Source organism: Kogia breviceps, chromosome 12, assembly GCF_026419965.1.
Source record: "Kogia breviceps isolate mKogBre1 chromosome 12, mKogBre1 haplotype 1, whole genome shotgun sequence".
NCBI classification, from domain to species: domain Eukaryota; kingdom Metazoa; phylum Chordata; class Mammalia; order Artiodactyla; family Physeteridae; genus Kogia; species Kogia breviceps.
This window is the reverse complement of record NC_081321.1, coordinates 78296357-78324302: the sequence shown is the minus strand read 5'-3', so window position 1 is coordinate 78324302 and position 27946 is coordinate 78296357. Positions and strand designations below refer to the sequence as shown.

At 36.2% G+C, this 27946-nt stretch overlaps 1 protein-coding gene across 7 annotated transcripts in view; it reads left to right on the top strand.

The window, feature by feature from the left end:
• Window positions 1-16275, top strand: part of NR2C1 (nuclear receptor subfamily 2 group C member 1) — a 60411-nt gene extending 44136 nt beyond the window's left edge. For 6 of the 7 annotated variants that reach the window (XM_067009913.1, XM_067009914.1, XM_059081219.2 and 3 more), the window contains 5 exons: window positions 1137-1258; window positions 7943-8082; window positions 9918-10055; window positions 12497-12602; window positions 14506-16275. In XM_067009913.1, coding sequence (XP_066866014.1) covers window positions 1137-1258; window positions 7943-8082; window positions 9918-10055; window positions 12497-12602; window positions 14506-14680 — 681 coding nt within the window. In that variant the 3' untranslated portion in view covers window positions 14681-16275. The remainder of the gene's footprint in view (window positions 1-1136; window positions 1259-7942; window positions 8083-9917; window positions 10056-12496; window positions 12603-14505) is intronic. The other variant, XM_059081218.2, reaches the window with a different exon arrangement.
• The last annotated feature ends 11671 nt before the right edge of the window (window positions 16276-27946 follow it).

Below are 27946 nucleotides of genomic sequence, written 5' to 3'. Positions count from 1 at the left end.
AATTTTAATGCCTACAAGGTACCTTATAGCATGGATTATTCTTTTCCTTAGAGATAGAAGTTTGGGTTATTGCCAGCATTTAATTTCTCTGTTAAGAGTGGTACTGAAATGCACATCCTTATATGTGCTTTTCTGTGCCTGTGTGCAAGTATCTTTTTGGAATAGAGATTTAGAAGTGGCATGGTTAGGTCACAGGATAAACTCAATTTTAAAATTTTGATAGATACAGCCAAATTGCCCTTCACTTTACCAATACTCAGAAGTATGTGTTTCCCTGTATCATCACCTACGCTTGATATTATTGATCATTTTAATAATTTTAAAATAGAAAAAAAAGTTTCTTATGGATGAAATTACATTTCATTTATAGCAATAAAAGTTCTCTTTAACAAGATTTTCAAAAATGCTTTTAGAAGTATTTTGATGTAGGATATTTATTTCCAACAAATTTAAAATAATTAGGTAAGGTCAGCAGTACAGACTGATAGATAACCTGTGAGCATTATGGCCACAGACACATTTTATTTTACCTATAGATTAAATGGGGAGATTTTACAAAGAAGCTGCTCTTTGAAAAATTGAAAGAGCTGGTAGTACTGAGCCCAGATTCCCATAAGTTTTCAGTGTGTTGAATTCAAGTCACAGTCATGCCCTTTATCTGGGAATATGCACTTTCCAAATGACATCAGCAGGCCCACTTCACTCATTATTCTCCTGACCCTGTAAGCATTTGAATTTGTTATCCCCGTAGACTAAATGAAAGGGACATTTAAAATAAAGGATTGCTCCTTAAACTGAATTTGTTGTATATCACTGTTAATGAAGGGAGGGAAGGAAAAGACATGTTAGATCAAGACAAAAAGTAATTTTTAAAAAACAACCAGATGTTGTCATGGTTGGTATTTGTTAAATGGAATTCTGCTTTATCTGAATTTGCTTTGTTAGAAACTGTGGTCTTCTCATTTATTCTAAATCCTGTTTTTAGCTGTAAAATCTAGTGACTTGGATTATTTCAAGATTTGCCTTTGGGTTAATATGTTAGTTATTTGATATGGTTACATTTAACTTTTTCAAAGAAATGATGATTTACAATTGTCCGACGTAAGATCATTTACCTCAGTCCCTGTTCGCACTAGCTCACCATGCCGTCTCCTATGCCTGAGTACCTGAATGTGCACTACATTGGGGAGTCTGCCTCCAGACTGCTGTTCTTATCGATGCACTGGGCACTTTCGATTCCTTCCTTCCAGGCTCTAGGGTAAGTGTCTTGAAGTCCTTGAATATAAGTGTGATTTTCTAGCACAGACGTACATTAGGCAAGAACTTTTATTTTGGGAGGATTTGATTAAAGGGGGGGAAAATGATATAACATTACAAATTGAAATTTTGTTATTTATATGATGAATCATGGCAGGTGGTATTTACTGTATATTATTTTTATGTGGAAGATTATCCAAACTTCATAATTTGACTAAGTTAATAATTTGAATGAAGTAAATGCAGTGGAGCTGATAAATCATGGCCAGCATTTGTAATAGGCCATCTTTGATTGGCTTAAATTAGGGAGGCTCTAGGGATGTCTTGGGGTTGTTGTTTCCCTCCACCACCACTGTTTCAGTGTCACCTCAGGCTTGTTAATAAGGTGCTGAAACTTGTATACACTGAATATGTTTGAAAATAGAATCATGTGGTTGCCCAAAAAAAAAGAGTAAGAAAATGTAAATTACCCCATACCACCACTGTGATGATTTGGAAGTTTGGTTGTGCCACTAAAGGGCACATCTGTATTCTGTTTGAATTAGATGGTAATGGAAAATGGTCTACCGTAAGAAACCCAAGCTTTATCTAAAGTTTGCCAGATTTATTTATATTGCTTTAAAGTAACTGGGATGAAGAAGCAAAGAGACCATGGAAAAAGTTAAGTCCATAGTTAGAAAAGTATTGTTTGAGTTGTAGGACCTTACTCTACAGTATGATTTCATAAACAGTTCAGTTTCATATCCTGTACATCTGTTTTCCCATTCGCCAAATAGGAATAATAACTGCTTATTCTTTATCCTTAGAGAATATTTTGAATATAACTAAAAAGCATATCTGAATCATGACTGTAAAAGGCATACATAGAACCCTACTATAATTTGACTTATTACTCAGTGTTGGATGTACCATGCATTAAATCATGTACTTTAATAATATAGTTGCATAGACTAAAAGCCTGATTTAGAATGGTAACCTTCAATTTAAAATGATTGATAGCCCTCTCTCTCAAAATAATATTTAACTTTTAGGATTTCTCCAATCTGCTTAAGAAAAAATTAAAATACAGTGTAAATTTACATGTTAACAGTTTATTTATTTTAAAGTATTAAGTGTGATTCCCTAAGCTTGTAACTGGCATACATATGTCTTGAAAAGTAACCTGGTGATATTTTTCATAATAGGCTATCAATTATTATAGTAAAAAACAAAAGGAAAGATGTAGCAGGGAGTGATTTGAATTCCTTGAGTTGGTTATAACACCATTGATCTTAAGTATTTCTGTTAAATTGAGTGTGATTATCCTATAGAAATAGTCCAAATGTTGGAGAAACCAGAAATAAAGCCTGGAGTTTCCAGTTATAATATAATTTTATAGTGGCAGCCACATTTCCCTGTGATCTGTATTGAAAAATCAGTTTCAATGTAACTGCCACGGAACTCTTTGCAATTCGAATTAACTATTGTGTAGCATTTGAAGTCATTAATTGCTACGTAAACTCTTATTTATTATCACTATCTAGATAATCTATAGTTTGAATTAATCAGATGGATGACAACTAAGTACTAATGATGGGAAATTCTTTTATGCTGTAATAAAAGCTATTCTGAGTCTCCTAGAAACTGGCATTGCTTGCATTTTTATCTCTAGATACAAAACTTGGAAACAAAGCCCTAATTTTACAGAGAGAAAGCAACGTTACTCATATACTAAAAGTCAAGTTTGTTTTGGTCAGTTTAATGGAGGGGAACAGTAGTTTAAAGAATCTTATACAGTGGGTAGTTAATACTATTTGTATTTTACAATCTTTCTCTGTTTTACAAGGATGTCGCTTTTCTGTTTAAGATTTGTAGTTTCAATACTTACAGGAATTCAGTTGTTTTTCAGTTCTATCTGCATAATTTAGGTAAGTGACTGCAGTAATAGATTCAGTTGGGGGAGGGGCACTGGACATGATTTGTCTGGAGTAAAGGCAGCAGTCCTCTTTAACTAGATTCTTGTAACTAAAAGTTCCAAGCTATCACCACTTGCTACAGGAGACTTTACTGAATAATTTAAAAACCTTCCATTAAATGCTAACCCTGCAAGTTGACTCTTTAAAATCCTACTGAAACAGAGTAATGTTTACTATAACTGTTGGTTTGAAACCAGTTCTCTTGCCATATCACTACTTTTCCCTAAGGTAAAAATAGATGCTACCAGGTAAAGTATAATGCCTTGCTTATATAAAGCCAAATGGCTAGGTTATCCCCAGGTATAGGTGAGTTCAAAAGTCATATTCCTTTATCAAAATAAATAGTATAAACAATGATCTGATCTCTAATTATGAGTACTACATACATATTTTAATGAACATTAACAATCTAGTACAATTGTTAGAGGAAAATACCTATATCTATTTGTGAAAGAAGTTATGTTTACTGTTATGCAACTTATTACTTTTATTTATTAACACTTGCGTTGCACCTGACTACCTCCTCTGCCCAGTTCTTTTTGCTTCTCAAAGGAAAGATGTTTTGAAAATAGGTGGTATAATGTGACTACAATAGTCATTTGTTTGTTTTCCCTAACAAGAAAAAACTCGCAGCACACATGTCCTTACATTAGCCTTGAATGGAGGAGGTCTCTGCTGAGAAATTTGACTGTAGCATTTTAATTGCTAAAATTGGTAATGATTTATTTTTAAAAAGCGTAGACTTTAACCACCTCGGTTCAAAATCTGGATTTATTCATTTGCTAGCTCTGTTACTTAACTGAGGCTCCACTTCTACATCTGTAAATTAGCAGAAATGCTTCCTTGCAGGTCATGCTACTTAAGGGGGCTGATTGGTGTAAACTTCTTCAACGCAGTGCTGCTGACAAAGTAGATAGTAAATGCTCATTTTCCTTCATACTCTTAAGAACCTTCTTTTTAAAGGAAACTTGCTGTTTTTCTTTCTGAATGAACTTTGAAGAAACATACTTGAACAATGTAGCTAACTATACTACAAGGATTTTATGTTTTGGATAAAAAATGTAAATAGAGGAACTTCACTGGAGGTCCAGTGGTTAAGACTTTGCCTTCCAGTGTAGGGGGTGCAGGTTTGATCCCTGGGCCAGGAGCTAAGATCTCACATGCCTCCTGGCCAAAACACTAAAACATAAAACAGAAGCAATACTGTAACAAATTCAATAAAGACTTTAAAAATGGTCCACATCAAAAAAAAAATCTTTAAAAAAATATAAATAGATATCTTTCTATAATTGATCTCTGTGTTTAGCTCTTTCACTTTTCCTTTGGAAACAAAATAATCCGGTGGTTAATTCCTCAGTTGCCACTTTTCACCTTTTTTCCTTAGGGGTACTCATCCTTTGCACTGATACTCCTTAACGTTTTCTCTGAGTCTTCCTCAACAATGCCAACATATTTTCTTACTAAGAGCTGTAGCACAGTCCATTAAAAACTTTGACTTTTTTAATCAGTTGGCTCTGTTCTTCTTCCTGTCCTTTGTTCACTGGTTGATTACCTTGGTTAGCTGTTTCCTCTTTTAAACTTAAGAATCAGAGGTTAAGGTGAAAACCGAATTACTTCAGACTTTTCCATCATGTTTGCTTTTAACCTTTTCCTCATGTTTGTAAAATGTTAAAATAGTACTGATGTATAGCAATATAAAGTAAAACTTTACTCTCCAGAGGTAACTAACCCCACTGTTAAAGTTTGGTTTCCTACCAGAACTTTTCCATGCCACATTCAATCAAATACACAAACACTTACACATCCTATTCTTTGCCTTTCTTTTTACACTTTTATAATGGACGTCTTATATCAGCATGTGTATTCTCCTATTCTTCTTAATGGCTACCTAAGTATTCCATTTTATGGATTTATTATAATTTACATATCCCTTATTAGTAAACATTTGGGTTGTTGCTAGTGTTTTGCTGGTGGTCATGTTATATCCAAAGCTACAATAAGCATTGTAGCATCGTTTATATATATTTTCCTACTTGTGTTAGTATTTCTACAAAATAGCTTCTTACAAGTGGCATTGTTGAGTCTAAGAGGGTATATACATTTATAGTTTTTTGGCAGGTACTACCAAATTGTCCTTCAAAAAACTATTCAGTTTATGCTCATACAAGCAATGAATGAGAATGAGTGCTTATTTCCTCACACCACCCTCAATACTGGATTTTATCCGTCTTTTCTGATAAATGAAAATAGTATCTTGTTATCTTTTATTTCATTTGATTTAGTTTGAAATTGAATCTTTTTCTTTTTTTTTCTTTTTTCTTTTTTTGGCCATACAGCTTGCAGGATCTTAGTTTCCCGACTAGGGATTGAACCTGGGCCCTTGGCAGTGAGAGCACGGAGTCCTAACCACTGGACCACCGGGGTTTGATTGAAATTTTAATCATTTTTATATGGAGATTTTTTTTAAAATTTATTTTTGGCTGTGTTGGGTCTTTGTTGCTGCACACAGGCGTTTTCTAGTTGCGGGGGCTACTCTTTGTTGCGGAGCGTGGGCTTCAGTAGTTGTGGCATGCAGGCTTCAGTAGTTGTGGTTTGCAGGCTCTAGAGCACAGGCTCAATAGTTGTGGCACACGGGCTTAGTTGCTCCGTGGCATGCAGGATCTTCCCTGACCAGGGCTTGAGCCCATGTCCCCTGCATTGGCAGGTGGATTCTTAACCATTGCGCCACCAGGGAAGCCCTGGAGATTGGAGATTGAAAAATACTGATTTTCTCTTCATTTAAACTTTACTTTCAAATAGATTTTGATAGCCAATTTCTTATGGCAAGTAATTATTCTCACATACTGAATGGAAATGAAAGATCAGCTTGGAGATAAAATTTCACCTGAATAATTCCCAGTGAGAAAAATTACTTTCTGTACTCTGAAGTTGACAATATTAGCGTTTGTTTGAATATATTCAATTCTTAAATAAAATGTAATGTTGTCAAGGTGGCTATGGTTCTTAACTTGATGAATGATTTATGTTAAACATGCTGATTATCCTATGGATTTATCCTAATTTTAAAGATTTATTAAGAAGAAAAAAGTTTAAGTGCCTTTTATCAGGATGTACATATTTCCTATAGGATGTTCTTAGCACCTTAAATCTCTTTAGAGAAAGGGAAAAGAAATCTCATTCTTTTGTTATCTTGTTTATAATAAAGTATATAGTTCTTGGTTTAAAGATTGCTTAATTGGAAAATGGTCGTGAGTTCTCACTTCTGCCTATTCTGTATCCCCCACAATCAGAAATCATTTGCAGATTCATTTTATATGCTATCTACTGTGCTGTTCACTGAGATACAGAAATGAATAAAGGAATCTGTGCATTCAGTGAGGTTTTAATCTAGTATAGGAGACAGATTCCTAAACCAATAAATTAGAATACCATGAAATAAGTATAAAATATAAGTATATTTATGGCACTTAAAGGGTGTGATTAACTATCTTGGGGAGAAGAATGTGATAAGAAAATGTTTCAGTTTAAAAGTGAGCTCTAGGGCTTCCCTGGTGGCGCAGTGGTTGAGAATCCGCCTGCCGATGCAGGGGACACGGGTTCGTGCCCTGGTTCGGGAAGATCCCAAATGCCGTGGAGCAGCTGGGCCCATGAGCCATGGCTGCTGAGCCCGTGCATCCAGAGCCTGTGCTCCACCACGGGAGAGGCCACAACAATGAGAGGCCCGCGTACCACACACACACACAAAAAAACAGCTCTGGGACTTCCCTGGTGGTCCAGTAGTTAAGGCTCTCCCCTTCCATTGCAGGGGGCACATGTTCAATCCCTGATCGGAGAATTCACATCCCACATGCTGTGCAGTGCAGCAAAAAAAAAAAAAAAAAAAAGGTGAGCTCTGAGTTATATTTTGAGGGATAAATAGGAATTAGCCAGTAAAACAAATTGGGGAAAGCACATTCCAAGAAGGGAGGGCAGCATTTAGTAATTCAGTCATCAGTTTGGTTTTTTTGGGTTTTTTGCGGTATGCGGATATATAGTGTCTCTGTATTTTATATAGTTAAGCAGCTGAGACCCAGGACTCTTATTTGCCTAATTTCAGTTCGTGGATATAGATTTTATAACCCTGGTGGCTTGACTCCTATTCCAGTACTTGTTTTACTTTCTCAAGCTGCTGAGATTTTTTTATTCAGAAACTCAGGAAGAGCCTTCTGACCTTTCTTATCTTTGCTGCTCCCAGCAAAATCTTTGGTGTCTCATTTATGGGATACTTATATCTCATCTGAAACATAGAATAAAGAAATTCTACCAGGAAATTGGTTGGTTATCTATCATCAGATAATTCTAACTGCCCTTTTTAAGAAGGTATTTAAATGTATGCTTTTGCTTTTAATTTTTTTGTAAACACCTTTACTCCATCTGTTTCCATGAAATGTGGACTTATACTAAAGCCCCAACTTTTAGTTTGAAATACTACTTGCAACTGTTCTTATAAACTGGCTGATTGATTAATGAACTAGCTAATTAAATTACTAAACCTTATCAACTAAAGTCAGGTATTCAAAATAAAGAATTGATCAAGTCCATTCCCGGTTGGCCATTTAGAATAATTTTAGTTCAGTAACATTGTATTTTTTTTTGTGTGTGTGTGTGTGTATTTTTAAATATATGAGTCAGTTGTAAAGTTTTATAAAATATATTTTAATATTTGATATTTGTTTATTTTGTTTTTATAGGCAAGAAAACAGTATATTATTGGTGAAAGCCTACTGGAATGAACTTTTTACTCTTGGTCTTGCCCAGTGCTGGCAAGTGATGAATGTAGCAACTATATTAGCAACATTTGTCAATTGTCTTCACAGTAGCCTTCAACAAGGTAAAAAGCACCGTATTTATTTCCTTTTCTAGGATATAAGAAGGGGCATCAGGGTTTTTTTTGTTTTTTGGGGTTTTTTTTGGTACGCGGGCCTCTCACTGTTGTGGCCTCTCCCGTTGCGGAGCACAGGCTCCGGATGCGCATGCTCAGCGGCCATGGCTCATGGGCCCAGCTGCTCCGCGGCATGTGGGATCTTCCTGGACCGGGGCACGAACCCGTGTCCCCTGCATCGGCAGGCGGACTCCCAACCACTGCGCCACCAGGGAAGCCCAGGGCGTCAGTTTTATAGTATTATGTTTAAAGTTAGGTATTAAAAGTTACCAATATCCTTTTTACTTTAGATAATTTTTACATTTTGATAAATTCATTCATTAATCACCCAAAAATAGTTTTAAATGAGAGCACAACAAAACTGAAACAAGCGTATTTAAGTGCTATTCCTGATCAGGCCTCGTGAATTTTTTGTACTTGGATATACATACCAAAGAATCCAGGGTAAGTTATATAGAGATGATAAAATATTTATAAATGTATACTTCCCATCAGTTTGGTTTTTTGTGTGTTTCTGGTGGGGGGTGCTGCATTGGGTCTTCATTGCTGTGCGTGGGCTTTCTCTAGTTGTGGCAAGTGAGGGCTGCTCCTTGTTGCGATGCATGCTCTTCTCATTGTGGCAACTTCTGTTGTTGCGGAGCACAGGCTCTAGGCACGCAGACTCAGTAGTTGTGGCTTGTGGGCTCTAGAGCTCAGGCTCAGTAGTTGTGGTGCACGAGCTTAGCTGCTCCGTGACACGTGGGATCTTCCCAGACCAGGGATCAAACCAGTGTCCCCTGCATTGGCTGACGGATTCTTAACCACTGCACCACCAGGGAAGTCCCCCCCCCACCACCAGTTTTTAAACTGCCTTTCTTCATTGTAGCCCTTTGAATCCCAAGATAGGCTAAGCTATTTTTTTTAAATCAATTCATCAGGATGTATTCTCTCACTTAAACAGTACTAAAGAGTCACAGAACAATCCTAAGTTTTTTTCCTTTTCTTGATGCCAGGGTAATTACAACTCCCATTCATTTGAGGAGACAGGCAGGCAGGCACTGATTTATAAATGTTTAGCTTCCGAATGGCTTGTGACTAACCAAGAAGGAGCCCCATCCTCAAGTGGGAAGAACTACTTTTTTGAGTTCAGGAGTAATTTATAAGTTGAGAATTACATTTACTTCCTTTGCATATTCCATTTCCCATTATTTTACATTATTTTTAAAGTATCTGCTTCCTCCTCTTATTTAAGGGCAGAGAAATAACCTTAAAATCTCATCAACAGTAGATCTACCAGAAGGCAGTACTATATAAACACAATAAATTTTAAAAGTTATAAAATTTTATTTTACTCAGATTTTCTTTGGTCTTGGCAGTATTTTTTGCTAACTATTTGTTTTTGTTGTAGTAGTATGGGTAACTTAAAAATCTAAATGGTTTTGCTTATTTTTTTCAGCCAATATAAGCTTAAATAAAATCCTGTTACCAAAATTTGAGTCTTCGGTACTTTGGTTGGTTGGCTAGTTTTTTAGTCTTTATAGCTTATCTTCTCAAAGGTCTATCTTGAAAGGAAACATTACATTTAGGGTTTTTTATATTAACAGCCTGTCTTGTTTTTTCTTGAACAACGTCTGAAAATCATTAATTAGTTTCATTTAAACTTACAGAGATACTGAATTTTAAACATTTAAAAAATTGGTTATATACAGAGCTGGAAATTAGAAAGAAATATATTGGATAAAAATAGTCATGCATTTTTGCTAAAAATTAGAATCTTTTGTTTGTTTCTTTGTTTTTAATTAAAGATAAAATGTCAACAGAAAGAAGAAAATTATTGATGGAACATATCTTCAAACTACAGGAGTTTTGTAACAGCATGGTAAAACTCTGCATTGATGGATATGAATATGCCTACCTGAAGGCAATAGTACTCTTCAGTCCAGGTATATAAACATTTACTTGTTATTTAAAATACAGTGTTTGAGGATGTGGAGAAATTAGAACCCTCATACCATTGCCGTTGGGACTGTACATTGATGAAAAGTGGAAAAAACCCAAGTGTCCATCAAACGAATGAATAAACAAAATATAATATATAGATACAATGGACTATCATTCAGCCGTAAAAAGTAATGAAATTCTAATACATTCCACCATGGATGAACCTGAAAACAGTATGCAAGTGAAAGAAACCAGTCACAAAAGACCACATATTTTATGATTCTATTTATCTGAAGTGTCTAGAATAGGCAAATCTGTAGAGAGGTTAGTGGCTACCAGGGACTAAGGAGAGGGGAGAGTGGAGAGTGACTGCTAATGGGTACGATTTCTTTTGGGGTGAACAAAAATGTTTTAAAATTAGATTGCCGTGATGGTTGCACAACGCTGTGAATATACTAAAAGAACTATTGAATTGTATACTTTAAATTGGTGAAATTTATAGATGTTAGACAACTGGGTATGAAAAAGGAAACTTGAAGAAATCAGTGAAATGACATCATAGACTTTTAGTCCTGTTCAACACTTGAATGTTTAGATATATTTTGCTGGGCATCATTAAAAGGCAAAAAGAGAGATGAGGATTGCTTTGCTAATGGGTTAAATTTCCAAACATCTTATTAGAGTTTCCAACAGATAGAAAAATGGATCTCTTATCTTTCTGTCAGTTTCTAGTTTTCATGTATAGTAAAATGACAGTAAAGCTAACAGTCAATTTTAGAATATGAAAAATTGGCTGTTCTCTTAGGCTCTGTATTTTTTCATTTTGGTATGTATTTCTGTTACTGTGTATGATAAAATTATCTGAGGAAACCTGCTTCTTACCGTCAGTGATATCGGTAAGATAATTAAAGCTTTTTTATACTATTTCTCCTGATGTTCAGATAAGTTAATAACATGTATCACCATTTTTATCAAAACCAATTTGCCACCTTCACTTTCCTTAAAATTGAAAGAACATAGATTAAACAATAGAATTATAATGTAATTTTGTTTTACTAAGTATTCTGTTTCTATTTGCTACTTTTTTATTCTCTTCAGTCAGGGCAGCACTTTCCATATTTTAGGCATAAGTTTTATGAAATTCTTTTAACATTTCCATTTTAGTGAAATATTTATATAGGTTATTTCATGTTGGTATATTATTCTTCTGATAGAGATGATGTTCAGAGTTTCATAATTTTATAAGTATTTTTTTAACCTAACCATGGTGAAAGGAAGGTTTTCTTACTAAAAAAATATAGAATATAATCTTCATGAGGGGTGGGTGAAATGGGTAAAGGAGGATCAGGAGGTACAAACTTCCAGTTATAAAATAAATAAGTCACAGTGATGTAATTTACAGCTTGGTGACAATAGTCACCATATTAAAAACTTGAAAGTTCCTAGAAAGTAAATCTTAAAAGTTCTCGTCTAAGAAAAAAATTTTTTGCAACTTTGAATGGTAACAGATGGTAACTGGAATTATTGTGGTGGTCATTTTGCAGTGTATACAAATGCCAAATCATTATCTTGTATACCTTAAACAGATATAATGTATGTCCATTATACTTCAGTTTAAATATATATTATTATTTTAATTTAAAAAATTTTAAAGAATATAATCTGCAGATATTTCATTGGTTAAAAATACTTTCAATACTGTATGCTAACACATATATATGGAATCTAAAAAAAAAAAAAAAGGTTCTGAAGAACCTAGGGGCAGGACAGGAATAAAGATGCAGACATAGAGAGTGGACTTGAGGACACAGGGAGGAGGAAGGGTAAGCTGGGACGAAGTGAGAGAGTGGCATGGACATATATACACTACCAAATGTAAAATAGGTGGCTAGTGGGAAGCAGCCGCATAGCACAGGGAGATAGTTCGGTGTTTTGTGACCCCCTAGAGGGGTGGGATAGGGAGGGTGGGAGGGAGATGCAAGAGGGGGGATATATGTATATGTATAGCTGATTCACTTTGTTATAAAGCGGAAACTGACACACCATTGTAAAGCAATTATACTCCAATAAAGATGTTAAAAAAATACTTTTAACTAAGCTAAGTCATTTTTTTGTTTCTGTTGAAAGCAAACTGATCAAAATCCCTTCCACCACTTTTGGAATAGAAAAACCTATTTATTTTATTTGAACCCAGCGGTTTCAGTTTTTATTGGATGTTAGAATACATGTATGAGATAAAATAGTTTTAAGGGTTTAAAGTACAATGCCTGGTGTTTAGTGGTTGGGTTATTAAATATCTTATTTATGGAATGAAAGAGCCACACATATGATGGGGCTTTTTTTTTTGACTGAATTATTTTTCCCACGCCCTTCCATCTCCACTTGGTGCCTTATTAAATGAGTATTCAGAACTAAAGTAACAATATATTCCTTAATGTTTCAGATCATCCAGGCCTAGAAAACATGCAGCAGATTGAGAAATTTCAGGAAAAGGCTTATGTGGAATTCCAAGATTATATAACCAAAACGTATCCAGATGACACCTACAGGTATCTAGAAGTTAAATACTGTTTAATTAAATTCATCTTAAAAATTTTTGTGAATATATTTCATTATTTTCCATTCCAAGTGTAATTAAATTTTGTCAACTTTGACCTTTGAAATAGTTAATGCTATTAAAAGTGGTAGTGTATTGTTGCTAGTACTTTACATGTAATATTTTATGTAAGGAGACTTTAGCACAGAGAGGTTAAGTAACTCGCTCAAAGTCACCCAATAAACAGCAGAGCCAGGTAGTCTGACTCTCACACCCAAACTCTTTCTTCAATTGAAATAATGGATTTTATTAGTAAAAGGAATGAAAAATGGATGAATAATAAAACACCATTAGATTATTTGATAATTAATTTTGAAATTTGGCTTATGATATTTCTAACAAGGTATTTACCATTGTCCTTTCAGAAAAAAATCACTTTTTTAATAAAATAAACTCAATTTTTGAGTAACTAAGCATTTGGCATCAGAGCCAGAGTACGTGGGTTTGACGCCTGACCCTGTCACTTACTAGCTGTATGGCTTTGGGCAAGTTACTTAACTTCTGTTTCAGTTTCTTTACCTGTAAAATGCAGATAATAGTACCCACCATTTATAATTAGTATAAGGATTAAATCAGTTAATATATAGTCAAAGAGCTTAGAGCAGTGCCTTTTACAAAGTAAGGGCTATATAAATGTGTTTATTAGTATTATTAATTTAACATACTTCAAACTTCATAACTTATATTTTACATATTATAATTTTTTACATATGTTAAATAACATGTTTATAAGTCAGGTCCATCATGAAAATCAGCTGTAGTTTATCTAACCAGTTTTCCCAATTCTGTGTATTAGCTCAGCTGGTGGGAACAGAGAGGAAATGAGTAGTTTGAGCAGTGGAGTGCATGGTTACAGAAAGGTTACTTAATTCTGGGGCTGCTGGTTTCACTTGTTTTCAAGTGTTAGAATGGAAGGCCTTAGAAAAGAGGAAGGATAAATGTGCCACCAGCTATTCAGAAAGGTGATTCTTTTGGTGTTGGTTTTGTTATGATTTTTTTTCAATTTTTTAAAGTTTCAAAAGTTGTCTTATACCTCATTATACAAATACATACAGTATTTTAAATGTTCCTCCTTTTTGACATAACAGCTGCTTGCTGATCTCTGTTCAATTAGGTTCCAGGTTCTTGGATCTCTGGAACTCTTTCTTAGTTTCTTACATTCCTAGTTATTTTAAAATAATACATTATCTTTAGATAGCAGTTGTCAGCTTATAATGTACTTTCATACAAGACATTGTCCTGCCTTTAAGAACCTCAGTAGCACAGAAACTGGCAAGGGTCATTTTGTTGGTTGTTACAACACTGTGAAAGAGACAGGGAGTGGTGGCTTACACGCATTCACATAGCTAAGGGGTAATTGAATCAGGATTTGGATCTAATGGCTTTGATTCCATAATTTATGCTCTTCCCAGTAATAACAACTATTGCCTATTTACTATTCCCAGTACTTTTTTGAAAAGCAAAACCAAGAAAACTGTAATCATTGAGCCCCATGTATCCTGATAACATAAAACATTGCTGTTCTTATAACCTCGAATGAGTTCCTAAGCTATTAAATTTATAACTTGATCCACAGTTTAATAACTTAGTTCCATGGTCCATAAAACCAACTGGAGGTAGCACAGCATAGCAGTTAAGAGCAAGGCTTTCCAATGAAGTCTGACAGACTGCATATATATCCAGGTGATTGTCATACACTCTAAGGCTTGAGAATACTAAAGGTTTTATTTTAAGCTCTGAAAACTAGATCTTTATTAAATTAGGCCACAGACAGTATTTATGCAGAAATTACTTATATCTTTCTACTAAATCACTTTGATTTACAACCTTGTTCCCCCTTCCCTTTGTCTTTTGAGGTTGTCCAGACTACTACTCAGATTGCCAGCTTTGAGGTTGATGAATGCTACTATCACCGAAGAATTGTTTTTCAAAGGTCTCATTGGCAGTGTACGAATTGACAGTGTCATCCCACATATTTTAAAAATGGAACCTGCAGATTATAACTCACAAATAATTGGTCACAGCATTTGAAAACTGAGATCTCAGTTTAAACTGATTGTTCTTTCTTAGTAGAACACAAGAAGACACCAAATTGAACTCATTGCTTCCAGGGCATCTGGAAGTTTTTACTTTAAAGAGTAACCAAAAACCAAGATATTTTTATCTTCCTTAAGAATTTTTGAAGTGACTGGGCAGGTAGCAGGAATTAGAATTTCCCTTCCTGTCTTATTTGAGTGAGTAAAAATACTATGATTTATTCTTGGCTGAGATGACACCTAGAGCCATCACCTCTTTGACTGAGATATCTCCTTTTATTTTATAAAACAAATAAGTTTCTCTTTTTTCCCCAGAAATGTGTTCTATTCATATTTAACTTCATAATGAACTACTACAAACACTTAATGGTCAGAAACCCCTAAGGAGGGTTTTCTTGCATTTTACTCTTCTATATTATAATCTGTTTGTCTTAATTACCTGTCAAAAGAAGATTATTTTATGCTCAGTGGTATAATGATAACATTAGAACTATAGGAAATAATAAGTGAATATAGGTATTTTTTTGTCTTTTGTAAATATCATGGCACCATTAGCATATATCACTCTCATTGCTGGCAATGAGACATAGGCCATTTGTGATCTTTTTAGTGTTGTATATTATTAGTTATAAGCACTTTTTATTTATGTATGTAGCAGAAAATTGTTTTTGAGAACAAGAGGGTTCATGTTTTAATATTTGGTTTACTATGTTATAAAAGTAGCAGAGACTGATTGAGCCCCAAATGTTTCAGTATTTCAAAATAGATATTAAAATTGTTGGTCTTCCATTCCACAGAAAGCATCTGTCATCTCTCCCTCTTTTCTGACCTGCATTTATAGTTTCCTGACCCTTCTGTGGGTTTTAGATGATTTCTTTTAGGTCATTAGAAATACCTACTTTTTGAAATAATGGATTTATCGTAGCCAATCTGTGTCTTCAAGGTGAGTTAGACAATTATTTTAAAGCAATTGATAATTTTTTAAGACTTCAGTTTTTTAGTATATAAAGGAATATGCACTGATTTTTCACTGTAAAGCGGGGAAGGGCTGTTTTAACAATAGTATGAGCATCAACCTGAAGTGCTGCCTTGTTACTACGACAGCAGAAGCACTTTAGGCTCCTTGGATGTCTTCCACAGTGATGTTTTCCTTATCAAAACCTAATACTGTTAAATATTTCTTTGCTATAATTTCATGATGAATTATTTTGGTTGCTTTTTTTTAAATATGGAGATTTTATTGTACTCAGAGAACATTTTTTATAAAGATTTTTGCAATAGAAGAGAAGCAGAATTTGGGGGAAGCGTATGGATTTTACTAATAGTTACTTTATAGTAAATAAGTTTTAAAGTATCAATTTACAGTCTTTATCAACTTATTAAGGGAAACATTTTTCCCTATTTAAAACATGATTTTTGTCAACAGGTTTATTTATAATTATCAGCTGGGAAAACTACATTTAGTACAAAATACTTAGATGGTAAATAATGTACTAATGGTTAATTAAGATACATGTTTCAGGTATTTTTCCTGATTATAGTTATATTTGGAAGTGTTTTTTAAAACTATTAAAATATGACCTACATTACAAATTTCTGTTTTCTGCCAATATATTTGATTTCAGATTCCTGTTTCTTCAGTGTTTGGTCATCCTTTTGTTTGTTTGTTCCATTGTTAAGAAGTCTCTGGTAAGATTTATTACAGTACTTTCAGGAAGGGAAGAGTATGGAAAACATTTTTCATATCCCAGTATTTTAGGATGATTTACAATTCAGTTTGAAGACTTGCAACCAAATATTGCAGTTTGACTATTCCTTAAAAATCTTTCTCTCCTGAAATCTCAGTAAAGTGTAACCACACAATGACAAATGAAACAGGAGAGAAGAAATCAAAGGATTAGAGAGTTGAATAAATTTTTGGAAAACAAAATGCAGGTAAAGAAAGACTGACTTAACAGAGCCAGAAACAAGGAAACTGAATGCCTGCAAAAAGTGGTACATTGAGAAGCCAGTATACCAAAGTCCAGAAACAACGTTCAGTACCTGGAGGGTCCAAGTGCTCATTTTCAGAGATGGTACTTGGGGCATAAAAAAAGGATTGGTTGCAAATCAGTTGACAGAATCATTGAACTATCTTTCTCTATGCTTACTTAAGTCAGGTGACCAGTTTCTTTTTTTTTTTTTTCTTTTTTTGGCCGCGGCATGCGGAGTCTTAGTTCTCCCTACCAGGGATCACACCCATGTCCCCTACAGTGGAAACGCGGAATCCTAACCACTGGACCGCCAGAGAAGTCCCCAGGTGACCACTTTCAATCCTTCAACCTTTTCAAGCAGGAGGCCAGAGGTTAATAACCTTGAGAAACTAAACCAGAAGATCATAGGATTTATAGGATACCAGGGATAACAGAAGGCTTGGATTAGATGGTGTTGAAAATACGGATTAAGTGAAAGTCTGCATTGAATATGGGTGCCCTAAGCATGTTCCCAGAATGCTGGCCACTGGGTATAGGCTTCTCTGCCAGGATTCTTATCTTTGGAGAAACTAATCGGCCCCAGAGAAAAGATCTCTAGACACTCGCTTTTGGTTGTGCCTTGATAAGACTACTTGCCATTTTATCACTCTTCAGTGAATCCCAGTATTTCCAAGTCATATATGTCATGAGGTTTCCATTCAGCTTTGTAGTGCCTACTATTAAATATGAACATAGAACCAGGATCATCAGATATTAGAGGAAAATTTCTAATACGTAAGAGATCAGATATAATCTGATGGGTGGGGGCAGATACAATGCAGTGATCAGAAAAGTACTCACCCCCAAATATAATTAATATTTTGAAAGAAAGTAGATGTATTCATTAAATGAAAACAGGATGCTTTGAAAAGGAAAAGGAAAATTTGGAGCAAATTTTCTGGAAATTTAAAATGGTAGCCAAAGCAATTCATTAGAAGGGTTGGAAGATAAAATTGTTGAGGAACGCACCCTGAAAGTACAGTTGACCCTTGAACAACACAGGTGTTAGGCATACAACCAACTGCAAATCCTGTAGTACTATAATATGTATTTATTGAAAAAAATCTGCATGTAAGTGGACCCACACAGTTCAAACCCGTGTTGTTCAAGGGTCGACTATAAAACCAAAAGACAAAGAAATAGAAAATGAGAAAAGACAGAGAATCAGAGCAGGAGGGCTAACATTTCAATAGTAAGAATCTAAGAGAAAACAAAAGACTTGAAGTAAGGAAATTATTAAATAATACAAGAAAAGTTCCACAGAAGGACTTGTGCCTCTTATGTTGAAAGACTGACCCGTTAAATGAAAGGAGATCCATACCATTCTTGAAATCAGAACAGTATAATCAAAGAAAATAATGTATTGCTGCTTCTAGCAGTATTGTGGAATAGATACTCTGAAGGCCTTTGATCTATTGCTGGACTCACAAGAAGTGGCATGAGTTCTCAAAGAAGCTAAAGTTGTCGCAGGTCACAAACCCTTCCTGTTCCTGGCAGAAGCAAATAAAAATCTCTGGAGAAAACATTCATAATTTAGATCAGAGTTTTGTACACTTTTCTGTAAGGGGCCAGAGTGTCATTATTTTGACTTTGAGGACCTTACCATGTCTGAAGCAACTACTCTGCTGTTGTGCAAAAGCAGCTATACAGACTATACATAAATGAGTGAGCATGGCAGGGTGCAATAAAACATTTACAAAATCAGGTAGTGAAATGGACTTAGCCCTTGGGTTGTAGTTTGCTGAACTCTAATTTAGAACCTCAACTGTCACAGATTAAGCTCAACCAAATATGAGCTTACAAAATTATCAAACTCACAAGGAAACAAGCCACTTGAGTGAGCCAGCGATAAGCAATATATATGGACCCTGAATGATAATGTTAGATATTGAAATTGTACATGATTATAACTGCACATGATACGTCTTAAGAAGAAAAAAACGGAATCAAAAAGTAAGCAAGGAACAGGAACAACAAAGTTGACCAGACAGATTTTAAAGCCAGCAGAAACAACATTTAGAAATTTTAAAAAATTTGATGAAATCTTAAAAATCAATCCATGGTGAAAGACTATGCCTTCAACACATACATTTGATTCAAACCCTTTCCTAAAACTACACTGAAGCACAGCCAAGTTGGTTTTTTTTTTTTTTTCTTTTTGTGGCATGCAGGCCTCTCACTGTTGTGGCCTCTCCCGTTGCGAGCACAGGCTCCGGACGCGCAGGCTCAGCGGCCATGGCTCACGGGCCCAGCCGCTCCGCGGCATGTGGGATCTTCACGGACCGGGTCACAAACCCGTGTCCCCTGCATCGGCAGGCGGACTCTCAACCACTGCGCCACCAGGGAAGCCCGCCAAGGATTTTTTTTTTTAAGGCATTATCTCATATACACAAAAATACTGTGAGAGAAATGAGAGCCACAAAATTTTGAAAGCTGGAAAAAATATTAGTTGTGATCAACTCAGCAGACTTAGCTTCAGTGGGTAAATCTGAGAAGCAACCTGATTTGCACCCAGTTTGGCAATACCAAGTGTAGAGTGTATGGAGCAACCCTTGTACATTGATGGTGGCAGTGTTGGTTGATAACAATCATCTCCAGTCATTTTACATTATAAAGTTTAACATGCATGCATCTGTTATTTGCCCTAGAGAAACTCTTATGTGTGTATCATGAGGCATACAAAAATGTTCATGTTAGCATTGTAAGAGCAAGAAAACAGCCTGTACTACTTCTGGAGGAGTAGGAGCAGGATGCAAACAGGGTAGGACATACAAGGGGCTACCAAAGTATACGTGGTGCTCCAATTCTCTATTGCTTTGTAATAAACCACCCCATAAAGTGGTGGTTTAAAACAACAAAATGTATTGTGCTCTAATCTACACTGAGGTCAGAGCTTGGCAGGGACAGCTTATCTGATCCATGCAGCCACAGCTGGGTCAGCTCAATGGGCAAGGGTTGGAATCTTTGGAATCACTCACACATGTGTTTGGAAGACACATAGTGGCTGTCTGCTGGGACTTCAGGTGAGGCTAAAACCAGAAGGCTTACATATTGGCTCTGATTTCTTCATCAAAGATGTCACAAAACTCTGTGCAGAAGTGGCAAACTCCTAGAAGAGTATGTGGAACCAGAAATGTTGTAGCCATTTTTAGAAAAGAATGTATCTCGGCCTCCTCACTAGAAGCCCAGTATAGACAAAGGCTTACCTTGACAAGATTTTCTGGTTTGTATGCCTTTTGTCTAATGGGGTTGCTTTATAAATTGATACATAAGAAACTGCAAGAAGTTAAAACAGTTGTGTCGGGCTTCCCTGGTGGTGCAGTGGTTGAGAGTCCACCTGCTGATGCAGGGAACACAGGTTCGTGCCCTGGTCTGGGAAGATCCCACATGCCGCGGAGCGGCTAGGCCCGTGAGCCATGGCCGCCTAGCCTGCGCTCCGCAACGGGAGAGGCCACAGTAGTGAGAGGCCTGCGTACTGAAAAAAAAAAAAAAAAAAAATTGTGTCATCTTGGGCTAAAAGATACAGAACAGTGCAAAGTATAAAGGCTTTTGGACCTTCAAACTTATGTGGGCAGGAAGAAAGCTGACAAAACTACTCAGCTACAGACATGGGCTCCATTTTGTGTGAAATGAAGGGTAATTTCCACGTGGCTTTTGGGGCAAGTGTTGATATAGAGAGCCAGTGGAAGCCAGAGAGGCAGAGCTGAGTTTAATTCTACCTGTGTCATTTTGTAGCCATATGATTTCATCATATTCATAATAGAATACCATAAACTGGGTGGCTCATAAACAACAGACATTTTTTTTCCTCATAGTTTTGAAGGCTGGAAGTTCAAGATCAGGAAACCAACATGGTCAGTGAGGTTCTTGTAAAGGCCAGCTTGCATGTTGCAGACTGCTGAGTTCCTGCAGTGTCCTCCCATGGTGGAAAGGGCTAAGGATCTCTCTGGAGCCTCTTATAAAAGGCACTACTACCATTCATGAGGGTCCACCCTTATGACTTAAGCATCTCTCAAAGGCCCCACCTACTAATACGTATCATCACCTTTGGGGGTTAGGATTTCAGCATGAACTTTGGGGAGACACATCCAGACCACAGCACTCAGAAACCAAGCAGCATTGCTTCCATATAATTTTGTTCATTGAGGCAGACACAAAGGCCTCCCAAATTCAGGGGGAAATAAACTATTCCTCTTGATGGGGAATGGCAAAATTCTGGAAGAGTATAGGGAACTAGAATCTTTTTGCAGCCATTTTCTAAGAAAATCTGTTACAGATAGTATTATATTTCTTAAGCTTGGTTGTACATTCTTAAGATTAAATAGACTATTTTAAAAATAAATTATTTATTTATTTTTGGCTGTGTTGGGTCTTCATTGCTGTGTGTGGGCTTTCTCTGGTTGGGGCGAGCGGGGGCTACTCCTCATTGCGGTGTGCGGGCTTCTCATTGTGGTGGCTTCTCGTTGCGGAACATGGGCTCTAGGCACGCAGGTTTCAGTAGTTGTGGCTCGCAGGCTCCTTAGTTATGGCTCGCGGGATCTAGAGCACAGGCCCAGTAGTTGTGGCACACGGGCTTAGTTGCTCCATGGCATGTGGGATCTTCCTGGACCAGGGCTCGAACCTGTGTCCACTACATTGGCAGGCGGATTCTAAACCACTGCGCCACCAGGAAAACCCTAGACTTATACTTTAGTATGTAAGTCTTGTTTTAATAAATTAGGTAATTTTAGACCCTCAGATCTCCAAAATTCCCTGTATCCAGGGGAGAGAAGTAAGTTCTTGAGAAGTTGTAAGCATAAACTTGCCCTTACATGGATATGTACCAAAAAATTCAGTAAACTATATTGGAGAATGGGACAGAGTGTGTGTGTGTGTGTGTGTGTGTGTTGCAAAAAAGCTAAATCCTTGTCTTCTATGTTGGGAAGTCAGATAATACCTAAAATCAGAAAAATCTAGAAATAATATAAACGTAATTTTTAGATATGGTAGTGAATATAAGCAAAAAAAAAAAAAAAAAAGATAAGCAGCTAAAGAGTTGAAACAATTCCCAGCTGTTTTAGGGAGTTGGAAATTGGGTCCAGAGGCAGACCTTTATGATTCTTTCAACCAAGTACATGTGTTCAATGGACTAAATTTAAAAGAAGAAAAGTAAATGGATGAGCTAAACAGTAGATTAGATTGCTGAAGATAGAATAAAGATTTCTGGCAATATTTTTGTTCACATGAGCAAGGCAATATTATCTGAATGGATTCTGCATATCTCTTTGGCTTTTTTTTGGCTTTGTAATAATATTAAGTTAATGACAAAAATCAGAACAGGATGTTATGAAAAAGGAGCAATCAGAAATCAAGAAAGAGTCCTTGAAATCAAAACTATTAGCAATGAACTGGGGAAAAATGTCTGTATCAAGACTGAATATACTGTACCTAAATAAGAAACAAATTAGTGAACTGGTAACATAAAGGTGAAAAAGTGGCTCAGAATGTAAACCACAAAGGTGGAAATGGAAAATATGCAAGTAAAGTTAAGAGATATGACAGATCAATCCAGAAGGGCCAGTGTTTACCTTATATCCGGATCCTGAAAAGAAGAAACAGAAAATGTAGTGGGAAAATTATTGAAAAAACAATTTCTATAACTAAGAATGACCCATCTCCATAAAGACAGTGTTGAATTCCAACAAGGATCAACCAAAAAAAGCCCAAGATAAATCCTCATGAAATTTCAGAACTTTAAATAGAAAGAGAAACATCTGAAAAACACATTTCTTGCAAACGAATAAGTATCAGATTGGCAGCAAGATTCTTATCAACTATATTAGATATTAGAGGTCAATGTACCAATGCTTCCTAAGTTACATGGAAAAACTTAGAACTCTATGTCTAGGCAATCAAGAGGGAAAATTTTATTTCCAAAATGCATTTTTGGGAAAAAGAATGCATCACTAACGTACTCCACCAAAACAAATACAAACAAAACAAAAACAAGCAAACAAATGACGGTATTCTAAGAAAGAAAAGTATGTAGGATCAAAGATGTAGTAAGATTCATTCACCTAGAAGCACAGGATAGGAAATCAAAATAATCTGTGAAAACTTTATTCAAGAAGGCATATGCCTCTTCTGTTATTAAGTAATTTATCAAACTAACATTTATTGAGAACTTATGTTATACTAGCACTGGGTTATTTTTTGTGCCTTCTCTTTTTTAATCCTCACAAAGTCCCTTGAGGTAGGTAATATTGTTAGCCCTGTGTTACAAATGAGTAAACTGAGGTTTATAGATGCTAAGCAGCTTGCCCAATATAGCTAGCTAGGAAGTGATAGAACTGAGGTTTGAACAAGTAAAAAAACCCTAGGGAAAGTCTCCCTAGAGAAATGACTGATTGTAGGTCTAGAGCAGGAAACATACTTTCAAGGTAAGTATAGAGACATCTTCTCACACCAGAAGGAAGAAAGCTAACAAAAATCACTGGGTTGTGTCTCAAGGACTCAAGCATCAATCTGAAGAGGTTTCTACTTGCCAGAGATAAGATGACTTGGTAATTAATTAGAATGGTAGCTGTAATAGATTGAAACATAAAGAACATATTTAAATCCATGAGTTCATAATGATACTTTAAAAGTGCTAAGGAGGGCTTCCCTGGTGGCACAGTGGTTGAGAGTCTGCCTGCCAATGCAGGGGACACGGGTTTGTGCCCCAGTCTGGGAAGATCCCACGTGCTGCGGAGCGGCTGGGCCCGTGAGCCATAGCTGCTGAGCCTGTGCATCCGGATCGGAGCCTGTGCTCTGCAACGGGAGAGGCCACAACAGTGAGAAGCCCGCATACTGCAAAAAAAAAAAAAGAAAAAAGAAAAAACGTGCTAAGGACATGGTAAACACAAAGAAAATACCTATAGAAGATACAAAAAAATGAGAAAGTAATCAAAGTAAGTCACTACAAAAAATAAAACACAAAGTAAGGCAGCAAGAGAGGAAAAAAGGAACAAAATAACAAGACACGCATAAAACAATTAACAAAATGGCAATAGTAAGTCCTTCCCTATCAGTATTTACACCTCAAGAAAATAGAAAAAGAAAAAACCCAAAGTTAGCAGAAGGAAGGAAGTAGTAGATTAGAGCAGAAATAAATAAAGAATAGAAAAAAAATCAGTGAAACTAAGAGGGTTTTTTTAAACATTTTAAAAATATTTATTTTGGCTGCACTGGATCTTAGTTGCAGCACATGGGATCTTCGTTGTGGCATGCGGTCTTAGTTGTGGCATGTGGACTCTTAGTTGTGGCATGTGGACTTCTTAATTGCAGCATGTACGTAGGATCTAGTTTCCTGACCAGGGCCCCTGCATTGGGAGTGTGGATTCTTACCCACTGGACCACCAGGGAAGTCCCAAGAGTTGTTTTTTTTTAAAGATCAACAAGATTAGCAAACCCTTAGCTAGACTAAGAAAAATATAAAAAACAACAAAAATCAGCAATGAAAGGGAGACATTACAACTGATGCCACAAAAATATAAAGGATTTTAAGAGTCATTATAATGCCAACAATTACATGCCAACAAACTAGATGGATAAATTCCTAGAAACACAACTTACCAAAACTGAATCTTGAAGAAATAAAAAGTATGAATGGACCGGTAACTATCAAGGACATTTGATAAGTAATAAAAATCTCCCAATAGGGCTTCCCTGGTGGCACAATGGTTGAGAGTCCACCTGCCGATGCAGGGGACACGGGTTCGTGCCCCGGTCCGGGAGGTTCCCACATGCCGCGGAGCAGCTGGGCCCATGAGCCGTGGCTGCTGAGCCTGCGTGTCCGGAGCCTGTGCTTCGCAATGGGAGAGGCCACAACAGTGAGAGGCCCGCGTACTGCAAAAAAAAAAAAAAAAAATCTCCCAATAAAGAAAAGCCCAGATGGCTTCAAACAAAGCTAGAGGCCTCACATTTCCTGACCTCAAAATTTTATTACAGGGCTACAGTAATCAAAACAGTATGGTGACCAATGCAACAGAATAGAGAACTCCAAAATAAACTCTCAAGTATATGGTCAAATGATCTTAAACAAGGATGCCAAGGATACCCTATGGGTAAAAGATAGTTCTTCAGCAAATGGTGTTGGGAAAACCGGATATCCACAAGCAAAGGAATGAAGCTGAACCCTTACCTTACACCAAATATAAAAATCACTCAAAATCAATCAAAGACCTATACATAACATGGAAAACTATAAAACTCCTAGAAGAAAACTTATGGGAAAAACTTCATGACATTAGATTTGGCAATAATTTCATGGGTATGACACCAAAAGCAGAGGCAACAAAAGCAAAAATAGACAAATATGGGACTATACCAAACTTAGAAACTTCTGCACAGCAAAGTACAACAGTGAGAAGGCAACCTACAGAATGGGAGAAAATATTTGCAAACCATGTATTTGATAAGGGGTTAATATGCACAATGTATAAGAAATCCTACAAGTCACCACCACCACCACCAAGAACAACAACAAAAATTTTTTTAAGGAGCAAAGGATTTGAATAAACATTGCTCCAAAGAAAAAATACAAATGGCCTCAAGCATATAAGAAAATACTCAACATCATTCATCATCAGAGAAATGCAAATCAAAGCCACAGTAAGATATCACCTCATACCCATTAAGATGGCCACTATCAATAAAAAAAAACAAAATCACAATTGTTGGTGAAGATGTGGAAAAATTTGAATTCTTCTGCATTGTTGATAGAAATGTAACATGGTGCAGCTGTTATGGAAAACTAGAGCTGCTTCTTCAAAAAAAAAGAATTACTACATGATCCAGCATATGTGATGGGTGTGTATATGTCATAGGTGTGTATATATGTGTACACATACACACACACACACTTCTGGGTTATATATCCCAGGGAATTGAAAACAGGATCTAGAAGAGATATTTGCACTCCCATGTTCATTGCAGCATTATTTGCAATAGCCAAGAGGTAGAAGCAACCAAAAACACCCATAAAAAATGAATGGATAAAGAAAATGTGATATGTACACACCGTGGAATATTATTCAGCCTTAAAAAAGGAAATTCTGTCACATGATACAACGTGGATGAAACTTAAGCCAGTTGCAAAAAGACAAGTCCTACATGATTCCATTTATAGCAGGTATCAAACACTTAGAAAGTAGAATGGTGGTTGCTGGGGGTTGGGGGAAGAGGGGAAGGGGAGTATTGTTCTATGGGCACAGAGCTTCAGTTTTGCAAGATGAAAAATTTTTAGAGATCTGTTGCACAACAATGTGTACATAGTTAACTACTGTATTGTATACTTAAAGACAATCAAGGTGGTAAATTTTATGTTCTGTGTTTTTTGCCACACACACACACACACACACACACACACACACACACACACCTCAAAGATGCTAGGAAACCAAATTGTAATTTTGAAAACTGTTAAATAAGGGAGAGAATCATGCATCTTTCCTGCCTTTCCTGTATGAACTGTATTTCAGGAACCAAACACTTGAGGGGTTTTCTCTTTATAGATTTGTGGCTAATAAGTAAAGAAGGGATGAAATTATTTAGGCAATGCTCAGCAGTGGCTGCTACAATCAGAGAAAATGAAACAAGCAGACATCCTGTGTACTCCTTAATAGAAGGATATCATCACCTATGAAAATGTACTTAACAACTAAAAAAAGAACCCAGGGCTTCCCTGGTGGTGCAGTGGTTAAGAATCCGCCTGCCAATGCAGGGCACACGGGTTTGAGCCCTGGTCCGGGAAGATCCCACATGCCACGGAGCAACTAAGCCCATGTGCCACAACTACTGAGCCTGCGCTCTACAGCCTGCGAGCCACAACTACTGAAGCCCATGAGCCACAACTACGGAAGCCCCCTAGAGCCCATGTTCCGCAACAAGAGAAGCCACTGCAATGGAAAGCCCGCGCACTGCAAAGAAGAGTAGCTCCTGCTTGCCGCAACTAGAGAAAGCCCTCACGCAGCAACAAAGACCCAATGCAGCCAAAAAAAATAAATAAATGTATATTTTAAAAAAAAAGAACCCAAATTTTGTCAAGCACCTAGGTTTAATTACTAACATGGAAATACAGGGGATAGAGGAACACAGGGACACAATCAACAAAATCCAGACAGTGGAAACTCTACAGGAGAAATTACCAGTTTCTTTGTCAAATAAATTGGAAGGACAAAAAAAGGGGGTGGAAAATAAGGGAATCCTATAGCTTAAGAGAAATTTAAAAGAAAATCAACATACGGACCTTACCTGGACAAACTAAAAAAATTATGAAACGATTGGGGAAATTCGAGCCCTCAGGATATTTTATGTTAAGCAATTATTAACTTTTTGAGGTGAGATAATGGTAATATGGTTATGTTTTTAAAACAGTTCTTATATATTGGAATAATTCAGATAGAGTTTTTTTTAAACAGGAAAACAAAAAAGCCACAGTTCAACATAAATTCCAATGTGACATTGGATTTTGAGCAACTGATAGAATCTAAGAAAAGAAAATTTGATCCTAATATTTGGAGGTTTCTCTTTTGGGGTTGAAGATTTAGTAGCAGAAAATTACGTCTCTTCTCTGGGTCCAGTCTTATTTCTTGGTCCTCTCAAGAAATAATGTTGTGTTTCAATTGATAAAACTCTTTAGACAATTATGAAAACTTTCAGTTATGGGTTAGAATATAAATCTTATAAATCTTGACCTTTTTAAAGAAATGATATGGTAGACTAGAGTCTGGAAGAGCAAAGGATGGGATGAGGTGAAGGAAGTGACCATGTGCTAAGTTTCTCATCTCAAATAGTTGGGAATCAGAGATTTCCAAACGGATGGATCAAGAAATATAGGTTTTAAAGCATATTTAAAGTAAAGTTAGCTGCTAGAAAATTAGAAATAATAGCGTTCATTACATTCCCTTTATTGTTTAAAAAATTTATCATGCATGGATTATTTTTCGAATACACTTTAAGTATCTAAATTTTTAATTTAAAACTTGCAACTAAATCATTGAATACTTGAGAGTAGATACTTAATCTCGTACTTTTCTATTCCTCCTCTTCAGTCGCCTACCACAACGCTGGTGTCGAATTTGCTTACTTCCGAATGTGCAGTATCATTTCGTGCTTAATATTGAATTCCTTAATGGTATCTAGTTTCTAAGGAATCTTGGCTCTAGAAAGGATTTTTGGAGTAGTCAGGCAATCACTTTAGATAAGGAAACTGAGGCCTCCAAAGGAGG